The 12,515-nt window shown below is 32.7% G+C and overlaps 1 protein-coding gene across 1 annotated transcript; it reads left to right on the top strand.

The window, feature by feature from the left end:
* Positions 1–988: 988 nt before the first annotated feature.
* Sil1 (Sil1 nucleotide exchange factor) lies at positions 989–7,328 on the top strand. Its single transcript, XM_085954439.1, has 2 exons — positions 989–1,400; positions 3,293–7,328. Exons 1-2 carry the CDS (start codon positions 1,271–1,273, stop codon positions 4,594–4,596), a joined length of 1,434 nt encoding a protein of 477 aa, XP_085810565.1. The 5' UTR covers positions 989–1,270; the 3' UTR covers positions 4,597–7,328.
* Positions 7,329–12,515: the final 5,187 nt, after the last annotated feature.

Raw genomic sequence — 12,515 nt, 5'->3', positions numbered from 1 at the left:
CGTTTCGACGGTATCATAGACTAAATAATATACTTTTGAGTTTTGACGGTGTATTTAGAATTCGGCGCTGGCAAGACACAAAATTCCAATTGCCAAAATTTTCCAATTCACAGACAAATTTAAAACACAGTGATGTGATAATACTTGATCAGTTGTTGCACCAATAAATTCAACCGAAACTATAATACCTACTTACCGTAGTCTTCTATTTAAAATAGCATATGATTTCAATATGTTTTAAATAAATAATGAAAATATACATCCATCTTTATATTTTTCAGCAAAATCTTTCAATCAAAATTTTATTGTCGGAAACAATATTTATTTTATAGGTAAGTACTAGTACCTACATCATGCGCCCCACATCCTGAAGAGGGCCCCCAGGCCAGGATCTATGGTGGGCCCCTCTACAAGTCAGGAAACACACCAAATAATTTTATAATAAAATTCTAGACGCCAATTATATCACATCAAATTACATCGCACAGTAACATATTTTAGAATGTTTTTTATTATCAATAAAAATATCGCTGCAGGACACTTTTTTTACTATTAGAGAAAGTTTGTGGTGTGTTTTTCTCACTTAATTGCTCGACTCGCCACGTCGGGCCTCCCCTAAGCCCGGGCCCCCAGGCTAGAGCCCTGTCAGCCTCCACCTTGTGGGGGCCATGACCTACATAATATTATTATGTTTATGCCATATTGTTTTAGTTTCCGTAATACTGTTTTGGCGTTATTATCAGAGAATAATTAATGCTGATATAGTTATGATTTTTTTTAACATTATACAAAAAAATAATAGAATGTAGGTACCTATCAAATTTTGTTTAATTGTGTTGAGTTGTGTTGAATTTAAAACGGCATGTTAGGTATTTTTATGTAAAAAATTATTACGATTTTTTTTTAAATTAATTTTTTTAAATATTTTTGAGGCTTGAAATTTAGCGTTTGAAATATTTGGATATTCATAGACAATAATTTATACACTTTTGACGGAATACAATAATTTTGACATCTTGAGAAAATTAATGTCGACTGACATGCTAAACAGCTGATGAAAACTGTTTACAAATGGCGAAAATCTGTAAAACGTGGACCAATGAGGTTTAGATTTACAGCTTCAATAAAAACACATTATTAATCATAGCAATATTATTCACTGTTGTGTAGTGTCTTATTACCTACTCGCCGGCTTGGATGTACTCCTTTTGGAGGGAAGTGGAATAGTTCTTTTTTCAATACACCTACTCGAAATATCATTTTATTAAAAATGAAGTTACTGGAGAACATTACTTATGTTATGTTCATGTGTGTGATGTTTTGCTATTGCAATGTCAAAAATGATACGAATAAATCCGATGAATTTGTCCCGACGCACGAATGGCAGGTGGTGAAAAAAGGTAAGAGCCAGATTTCTTTTAAGTTTTATTTGCACAAATGTTTAACTTCCTTTATATTTTTCGTAATAGGCGGTGTTGTAGAAAACACAATCTTCACAAATATTCATGTGCACGGTGTTGCTTTCACTATTTTCACTAGGTATCTTATTTCAGTTGAATTTTTAGAGAGCTTTTAGTGGTTAACAGATGAAGTAAGTAGTCATTGATACCAGCCAAAAAGAATATTTTAATTTTTTTTAAAACATACAATACCTTTGTCATTTTCATTCTTTCATTAATCAATGGGACAACAGCCTACTCATGACTCCCAATGTTGAGTTTAGCTTTTCCTATCTCTGAATATGTATTGTTTTAGCCTGCGATCCTTCACACCACATTACAGCATCCATCCATTTCGTATTCGTATTTCATCTAAAAGTTCTGTAATCAATGTGCTCTGCTTCTTCTAGAAACCACTAATTTTTACACTGTGATGAAATATTCCTTTTAAAAACTTAGTTTATTATTTATTACATCATCAATCATGTCCCAACAGCTTGGGGAGGCCCGTGGTCTCCTCTAGATATTGTCCCCTATTCTGGTATATTTTCCTCCTGCTGGTTGCTTGCACATTCTGGGTTATGCGATTCAACCATTGCAATTTACAATTTGGGTTGCGGTGATCAGATTTTTTATTACAATCTTGTTAATTAATTATTTTCATATTTTAATATTTACCTACACCTTATTTTAATAATTTTACATGTCATATTAGTCTTTTAAAAGTCATATAGATTTATATTTTTTTAATCCATGTTCTACCCTAAAAAAACCGTATGGGCCGCCACAGAGTGGAGGTTATATTAACAGATTTTTGTTTTTACGAGAAATGGACGACATCTATATTTACCAGAAACGGGATTCGGACCCAGGACCCATTTACAGTACTTAGCTGTTAGGCCATCGTAAAATCTATCATAATTACTTAAGTAGTTAAAAATATTGAAATAGATAATATGGACCAGTGCTCCGCAACCGGTGTGCCTCGAGACGATGCTAGGTGTGCCGTGGTGCATTGCTAAAAAAAAAACACAAATAATTTTGTATATTATACAATACTTACTTAATAGCCAAATTTGCGTACATGGCTGGTAATAGGTATAATTGAAAACCTGCATGAACTTAATAAAGCAATACAAGGTCAGATTGAAAATATAATGACATGCTCTGATAAATTAGAAGGAGTTAAGACAAGAATCTCTATAAATGTACCAAAGGACCTATCAGACCACCATTGAAAACAAACAATTAATTTTGGATCCGTCTCAAAAACATTCAACTTTGCTACAAAAGAAATTTCATCATTACTTTCATACAATCAATTCGGCTGGATTCGAAACCCTTTTGCAACCAATGCCGAAAATTCTGTAGAAGCGCTTTCCCTATAAATTCGAAAGGAATTGGTTGAATTTAGAAACGACTTTGGTGTGCCGTGGGTAGGAAAAGGTTGCGGAGCATTGATATAGAGTATAGACTATGAAAACAACTTGTATCCATAAAAATATTTTTTTAATGAGTACTTAATAGGTACCGAGTAAATTAATTACCTGTCATTTTCATTGACTTTTGACCCATCTTTTCAATGTCTTCAAGGTTCAATTATTACTATGAATATTAATTTGCATATTATTCATACTTTGGATTCTTTTATTTTAATTAAAATTATTTATTATCACTCAATATAAGTTTTTATTATTGCTTTTTATGATAGAAATTATTAAATTATGAAGGTGTCATCAGTCAGTGTAAATTTAATTTGGCATGTTATGTAATATCTACTTTCTATCATGATTAATTATAATTTAAGTTTAGCAATAGTGTTCTAATAATTATACTGCAAATTTTTTTTTCAGGTCAACCCGTACCAAAAGGATTACACATAAGAATAAATTTCGAGACAGGTGTGACGGAAGCGAAGTTAATGGATGCCAATGAAACTGATGTGAAATCGCTATCAGTTGTCAATGAGGAAAACGAATCTAAAGAAAACCAAACTACACATAACAGTACATTAAATATTGAGAAACAGGCTGCTGATTCATCGAGAATGACCAAAGCAGAAATTGATGAGGCTCTAAAAAATATTCCTTTAGATGTTCTGAACCCGACGGACCCGAAAAGATTCCGAACACTCGAGGAACTTAAGTCTGATTTTAAAGACATGAAAATGTCTATCAAAACTGATGCAGAAGTAATGCAAGATCTGTTCAAAAGATATGAACTGCTGAAGAAGTATTTTCCTCATTCTGATAAAAAAATGGATAATTTGGAACGAGAAATTGTAGACAGCCGAGCGTCCATTGAAATATTGAATATTTTAACTGACTTGGAATATTTGGTGCACCAGTTCGATAATGCTAATGAATTTGTGAGACTGAAAGGATTTGAAAAAATTGTTTATCCGCATTTGAATACCACAGATAGCACATTGAAAGCGGAGGCCATCAAATTGCTTGGTTCGTCTCTGCAGAATAATATTAAAGTACAGATATACGCCTTGGAGACGGGAGCCGGTGAGAATTTGCTCAAAATTTTGGCGCTCGATAAAAATGAGCATGTAAAGGCAAGAGCTGTTTTTGCAATTGGCTGCCTGGTAAGAAGATTTCCTCTGGCGCAAAAACAAGTTATCTCCAAACACGGCATGGACGTTTTCCATAAGATTTTGTCATCAGATAATCCATCTTATGTGAAGCTTAAAATAAAAATTCTCACTTTGCTCGAAGATTTAGTTCTGGAGCACAAATCAGTGCTTGAAAATCATGTGGTGGGGCATCCGGCCGATGAAGACAAGCTAAGGCAGTATTACCAAGTAGATCTGATTAGTAAACTCTCAAATCCAGCCTCCTGTGACATTCTGAGTAAATTGTTACAGGAGTATTTTGAATATGACAACATGAATATTGATAACATCGATAAAATATTCTCTGTCATTAATACATTCAGTCATATTTGCAAACACCATCATTATAAAGATAAGAGTCTTCTAATTGTGTTCCATAAAATGCAAACATTGTATGAGAAAATTGTCGCAAAGAAGGTCGGCGATCAAAGTTCTGAAGAGTCCGACGAGGATACTGAATTCTTTAGTAATATCTTAGTAATGATTGACAATTACATCACCGTTTTGAATGATGCCAAACTTAAAGAAGAACTGTGAGGCATGTTTACCGAGCGATCCTTACTTTATGTAGCCGACGACGCTATTTTTAAGTGATATTTTAATTGTGGCCTAGCTTTGCTCGATTCTTTTGTTTTTAAACCTAGATACCTTACTTCTTCATTTGGTAGTTTGTAATGTATATATCCACATTCTGTCTTCACATGAGTGTTATAATTATGTAAGCAAATGTGAACGGAATTCTCATTATGTAATTCGAATACCTTGCGGGTTCTTGGGAACACAGTGTGAAACATTATGTTTTATTCACATGTATTGCGACTAGAAAAAAATAACTTTTATTTTTGTCAAAATTAATTCAAATACTACTTAGTCTTGGAAATTCTTTCAAGTGTTGAAAATAATTTCAATACTATATGGCTTCATATTGTAAATATTGACAGTTATGTACTACATTCATTTAATGCGACTGATCCAATGACAACCTAAAATGTGTAGATTTAAATCAAACAACAAAAGAGCAAAGACAACACAAAAATGTAACATAAAAATTCCTATATCTTTTACTCAAGCCGTTCATATTTTTCAGTTGATCTTTAGATCTCCCATTTTTTAATCTGTAAACCAACAAAAAAATCATGGAGTAAACGGACGAATAAAATATCGGCTGGGCTAATAACATTTAAAATGTGTTTGAAATCCAACAAATCCCAATCGTTGGTATTTTGTTCTGAAAACTTGGGATTCACTAGAAACGGAAATCCCAAACCCTTCGAGTTAGTTTGTCAATGGATCAGTAACATATTTTTAATGTGAATTAAATAACATATAAATATCTTACTATTTTTTTTATAACTTCCTAGCTTTCTTTTGTAGTGTTAGTATTGATTGTAATATTTATGATTGTTCATACAAGTAAATATATTTTAACTTATGATGTGGATAAACCGTGACCAACATCAGACATCTCCATAGATAGACTACCATAAATCAGATACTTCACGGTTTCTCTATTGTTTTAAAACATTAAAGTTTCATTGAGTACATATTTATTTTATTTATTATATGTATTAAGAATTTGACTGTTACACTAGTTTGTACCTACTCATCTTTCAATGTAATTATTATTTTTACATTATTCCTTTTTTTTCATATAGAGACATCTATAAATGTTTTTTCAAATAGTACTATTTAACATTTTACTATAATCATAGATGTCACTAACAAGTATTGTTGAACATGTCATGTAGTTGTTTAATCCAATGGATTTTGTTCATTTCAGTAAAAAATCCTACTGAATAAGGTTCCCGCTCTGCATCATTTTATATTTTGTCAGTGTTCAATACACATTTACAGCATTATGATATTATGTTACACAAATTTTTGTACTGTCTAAAATTTTACATGCATTCGTTTCAGGACAACTACAGGGGTCCTCATTATCCAAGTATTCATTACCCGAATCCCCGCAGTTACAAGTTTGCAGGAAAATGCAAAAATACATAAAAAACACAAGCGCAACGCTCACAGTCGTCAACTGTCACTTACAATCATACACTACTACGCTATTTATGTTTTGCTCACCTATCTTTTTCTTTTCTAAACGTTTCCCAATTAAACGAATTTACTAAGTAATTTTGATCCCCGTTTTAAGTGGATTCGCTTTAAGAGGTGTTTTTTCATTCCCAATTACCCTCGGATGACGAGGATCTCCTGTATATTATTTTAATGTATTATGTATGTACAATATTATACCCTGTTAGACCTATTAATTAAATTCTCATAAATTATTCTACTATTTAATGATATACTTATTACATTGTAATAATGTAGATTGATTTTGATTCCTCACGCGTGACTGAATTAAATAATTATTATATACATCTAGAAAATTGGTATATAATATTTGTATGAAAACCTATTAATTTATTGTTAATCCAACTGTATAAAAATTATTAGAAATGTGTAATTAATATTATTAGGTTAAAATACTTTCAGGTCAAGGCACTTAATTGTTAATATTGTGCATTATTTGGACATGGCATTAGGCCTATTTATTTTGGCAAAAAACCTATGATTAGTGAATATTTTTAGTCTTTATTATAATTTATGTGTTTGACTATTAAATTGAATGTCATAGTGCAGGAAGGAGCCAATCAACACAGTATAGAAATTTATAGATATTTTTTGCAGTTTGAAGAGAAATATACAGGTATTAATTTGTTTTCAAAAATAGACAATTCTTTTTTTCTAATAACTACAAAACTGTAACACTTATGTATCTCATTAGGGCATGCCTCAATTATTGCCTCATATTAAGAGGCCATCCATGGACTGAAACCATATGCCATACTAAACTTATGATTTTTGTTCATGAAAATATATTTTCACTATATTTGTAAGTGTAAGTATATGGTATAAACGGATACGATCAGATGCTTATAATAAATACTTTGTGAAAATATATTTACGTGAACAGAAAAGATAAGCTTAGTATGGCACACAGTTCGAAACCGCATATGGTTTCAGTCCATGGATGGCCTATAAGAAACAGTTAATGTATATTATTATTGATACACAAATTTAATATGCGGGATAGTTTCTTCCTGCATTTCTATCCATCGATATATTTATTCACTTGAAATCTAGTCTTAATGTTTTGCATTTGTGCCAAAATATGTGACCATTGTTATGTTTTTATATTGTATGAAAAATGTAAATTTTTTAATGTGTGTATGAAAAATGTATAAATTAAAATGTTGTTGAAATTTCTCCTGTATTATAATTATTTTGTTTTACTTGCACAAGTTAATGCAGCGGCGCATTTTGTTAACACAAATGCCGATTCGTCAGAAAATTTAAAAAAGGGACCTCCAAAAAGTTAGTCACAAAGTTATTAAATTATATACTTATATATTTTTTTTAAATAACCATGCCCTTGTTTTTTTGTATAAGGTGTTTGAAAGAGTTTATTACATTTAGTCATTTACATATTCACATTTATGGTGACATTGAAAAATTTGCTCGGCTATAGTTTGTAGGTGAAGTGTGCAGTTAATTATTATATTCCTCCATTTGTCTTTAATTTTCTTTATGGCCAGAATGTAAAATTTGTGTAGTGCTCTTGTGTTGTTTTGTTGTCTAGTATTTCGTGAGGTGTATGGGGGTCAATTTATTGATTATGTTGTCTACACAGAGTTCCAAGAGTCCACCGCACCTTTTCTAGTATTGGGCATTCATTAATGACATGCCACACAGTTTGAGATGTGTAGCTGTCACATGGACAAGTCATCGTCCATCAATTAAAATCTTTTTAGATAGGCTCGCAGTGCTCTGTGGCCTGTTAGTATCTGTGTGAGTTCCAGATTCGAGATAAACTGTTCTCGGTTTACATGAGCCATACACTCCAATTTTATGGTCATAACCCGCATGAAGAATGACGAGAGGTCAATGTTTTGAGCTTCTGCCAGATAAATATCGTGAGTTATCCACTGATGCAGACAGTGCAGGCCACTGAATGCCAGAAAAGGCTGGGCCAAGCCTTGGAGAAGGCCGTTAGACGGCCAAATCATCCCAGTCAGAATATCTTGATGAAGCAGATATTAATAAGATAATAATATTTTTACCAAAAGAAATTTATAATGTCATGAGGATTGGTGCTTGCAACTTCAAACATTAAAATTCAACACAAACTATTTTTTAGTTTTTGTTTTAAATTTTTGGGTGATTGGTTGTTAGTCAGAAACCAATTTTATCAGTTCTCGATGATGAATATAAGGATTGGTGCTTACAACTTCAAACATTAAAATTCAACACAAACTATTTTTTAGTTTTTGTTTTAAATATTTGGGTGATTGGTTGTTAGTCAGAAACCAATTTTATCAGTTCTCGATGATGAATAATATATGGATTGGTGCTTGCAACTTCAAACATTAAAATTCAACACAAACTATTTTTTAGTTTTTGTTTTAAATATTTGGGTGATTGGTTGTTAGTCAGAAACCAATTTTATCAGTTCTCGATGATGAATATAAGGATTGGTGCTTGCAACTTCAAACATTAAAATTCAACACAAACTATTTTTTAGTTTTTGTTTTAAATATTTGGGTGATTGGTTGTTAGTCAGAAACCAATTTTATCAGTTCTCGATGATGAATATAAGGATTGGTGCTTGCAACTTCAAACACTAAAATTCAAAACAAACTATTTTTTAGTTTTTGTTTTAAAATTTTGGGTGATTGGTTGTTAGTCAGAAAACAATTTTATCAGTTCTCGATGATGAATATGTAGGATATGTTAAGATATTATAATATATTATTCACTCTTTCTAGTTTAAACTAGGGTTTTTGTTGATTTGTATGTGGCTGAGCACACTGCAAGAGGCCTAAATGGCACTCATTTTTTACGCAACGCACAGCCACTTGCTTTGTTTGGCCCTAAAAAAATTGAAAGATTGTCGTTCAATGTTGTAATTTTTTTAGTTTATTGGGTCTCCTTAACAATATTAAGTGAGCGCATCAAACTTGCGCACAGCAGTTCCGATTACTAATCATAACTGGATGTAAATTTATAATTATACAGGATGAGGGAGATGGTGATATATTATATTCTCTTGTTATTCATCATTATCTATATCCTCAATCGGTGGCGAAGGGTGGAAGTAGGCTGTTAAGATCCGCCATAAATAGTGCACAGTAAACTTTGTTAGTCATACATATTTGTTTTTATTGAATTAATACTACAATTTACAGCTGATGGTGTTGGTTAGTTTTTAAAATTCAATTAAGCCCTGCCTAAGCCAAACCACAATAGTTTTGGTATATTTTGTGTGATCCGATAAAATTGTGCAAGCTTTTTCATTCATACTTATTTGTTTTCGTTGAATTAGAAATGCATACATATTACACGTCATGTTGTTGGTTAATTTTTTTTAATCCATTTAGCCCTGCCTAATCCAAACTATAATGGAAAAAACATATTATTCTGTCTATAAAATATCCAAAATTATGTATGATTTACTGGCATAATTTTAGATATTTTATAGATAGACAAGTATTTTTTGACTATTATCTATGGTGGTTTGGTTTCGCAGGGTTTAATTGAATTTTAAAAACTAACCAACACCATCTACAAATTGCTGTCTTAGTTCAATAAAAACAAATACGTATGACTAACAAGGTTTAATGTGCGCTATTTATGGCGGATCGTAACAGCCTACCTCCACCCTTCGCCACTGCCCTCAATAGGGTTGAGCTAATAGCAAGCAATGAGTCTTTATACCTGCCTATGTATTTCTTGACAATAATAAAGTCAAGCTGGGAGACTAAATATTTCAAAATAATAATTATCAGCCTATGTTAGATGTACGGAGACTACTACTACTACTTCACCATATTCGATCCTAAGAGCATCATCTCTCCACACAGTGGGGGTTGTATTAACAGATTTTGTTTTTACGAGAAATTGATGTTTGCCACTTGCTCAACCTATTGGGTCCATACTCCGACTTCAAACACAAATTGAAAAACAATGTGTGTATTTGCCAGATCTGGGACCCACTACATTACAAGCCAACGCTTAAGCCGTTCGGCCATCGTGGGCGATATATGAAGACGGGCTAGGAAAATTAGACTACAGTGAAATGGGAGACGCTTATTTTCAACAGTGAGGTAAAAGAAGAAGAGTCCGCGATTGATATCGTACCTACTTACCTAATATAATATTTGTTTTTACGATGATTTCAATATTACGTCGTCATGAATACAGAACACCTGCCATGTTGGGTTAACCGTTACCTCACATTTTTCATTCGACCAGTCTATTTTTAGAGTGTCCCAGACCTTGGGAGATTTATCATAAGGAATTTATGATTGTGACGGTTGCGGCAAGCCCTTACATTGTACTCGTAGGGACAATGCCCTCTTTAAATGCGAATAAAAAATATAGGGCTGCCTCCAGTAAGTAGTAGTAAAGTAGTACATTTGCAACAGTCAATTTAGGATTACCACTGATATCGTAAAATTACATGATTGTAATGCGACCAGCGTTTCTGTAACTTTAACAGAACAAACAGGGTTACATTAAATGGTAAGTCGATGACGTATAACTTATCGCTTAAAAAAGAGTTTAACTAATTAACGACTATTGAACATCTTCATCCATCAGTCGTAGTATTTTTTATACCAGACAAAGCTGCCGTGTGCTTGGAGAACTTATCTCTTTAAGAAAGCAGGACTGTTACCCCCCAACGATATAGGCATGCATTATTTGTAAAACCAATACCAATTACAAGCATCGTAGCTACCTTCCTGGAAAGTTATTAGACTGGACACCAGTTTATTAGACCAATTGAGTTATTTATCTGATTGTATAGTATAATAATATGTCTTTAAATCGTTTTATAAATACTGGCACATACAACGTTTTGCTATCTGGCAGCCCTAATCAAAACATCGCAAGCACAAAAGCTTTAGAAAAATTACGATCTGCAATATATGCGCGGGAAAATACGACATACGAACATGGCGAGCATTCCAAATTAATCCTGAACTACAACGAAAATATTATATTACTATTATATTTTATAGGCAGTGCCGGATTATATTCAGGCTCACTAAATTGAATTTATATAAGTATGTAATACAATAAATAGGCGGTAAAATCCACAAAAAATATTAAGTATATATAATATGAAAATCGTTTTACTACCAAGATAGCTTATCATAAGTTGTAGGTATGCTATATTAATTATTAACCTCTATTTTTTTAATAAATTTTTATTGGGTAAGTAGCTATTTTTTTAAATGAAAATAATATAGGTATCGACCATATTTTATGAGTAGGTAAATCTACGATTTGATACTTAAGTTCATGACGTAATGTAATTCTAAATCGTCTTGTTTATAAGTAGGTAGGATAGTGTCAGATTTTTCTGGCAGTGTAGGCGACTCCTTTAGGTGTTGGAATCGTTACTTTCAGATGACACTAACACTGTTATAAAGTGATTTCGTTTGGGCCAAAATGCCAGAAGAATCTGTCTTTCCTCTATCTACCGTATCAACTTCGCATGTAATATTAAATTTATTATATATTACCATTATTAATTTTCGATATTTCTTTTGCATGATAATACACAGTGACGTTACTAGACAAAGTACCGCCCTTGATTAGACTTAGAATGCCGCTCCTTTCTAAGTCTTGTTAAGGGTGGCACTTTGCCTAGGGACCTCAACATGCCCCCACATCCCGAAGCTGCCCCCAGGCTAGAATTTTTGGCGGACCCCCCTACCTATCGCTAAGGTTAAAGACAGTGTGACGATCTACAGTTGCATATTCCAAATGGTGTTCGAAGCAAAATTAAGGGTATTTTTAGTGACTTTGTATTTTTAATACACCCACTTTTATGTTATGCACAATTATGGACTTATATGCTTGTGTGCATCGTACAACCACATATTATTACATTTTTTTTACTATTAGTGCAATTTTGTAATGTGTGTTTATCTCACTTGGCTGGTCGATCTGCCACGCTGGGCCCCCCTAGAGCTGTCAGTCCACCCCTTATGGGGGCCATAGACCGCACTGTCCAGATTTAACGTGTACGTTAGGTACCTACATAATATGTCTATAAGGACAATAATTATGCAATTTCTAAAAAGTTATATGGCTACCATATAATATTATACAAAGGGATAATATTTCGGTAACTTGAACTATCATTTATTTTAGTGCCACCTTACTCGACGAAATTGCGAACGAGATTTCGCTAATGGCCACATTGCAAACAATATGACCGCTAACGTTGTACACCTTACCTTACTAATTTCATAAAGAAAATATCAGGTGCCTACCTACGAGTTAGTACCTACTAGGTACGATAGAAACATGATTACAGATAGTTTACATTTTGAAAATGTATACAGATTGAAATATCACACCTAAAAATCATGATGCATTCG

This window comes from Rhyacophila brunnea, unplaced genomic scaffold (genome assembly GCF_057557595.1).
Source record: "Rhyacophila brunnea isolate RB1 unplaced genomic scaffold, BYU_Rbru_1.0 scaffold_4, whole genome shotgun sequence".
NCBI lineage: Eukaryota > Metazoa > Arthropoda > Insecta > Trichoptera > Rhyacophilidae > Rhyacophila > Rhyacophila brunnea.
This window is presented reverse-complemented; position numbering and strand designations above follow the sequence as displayed.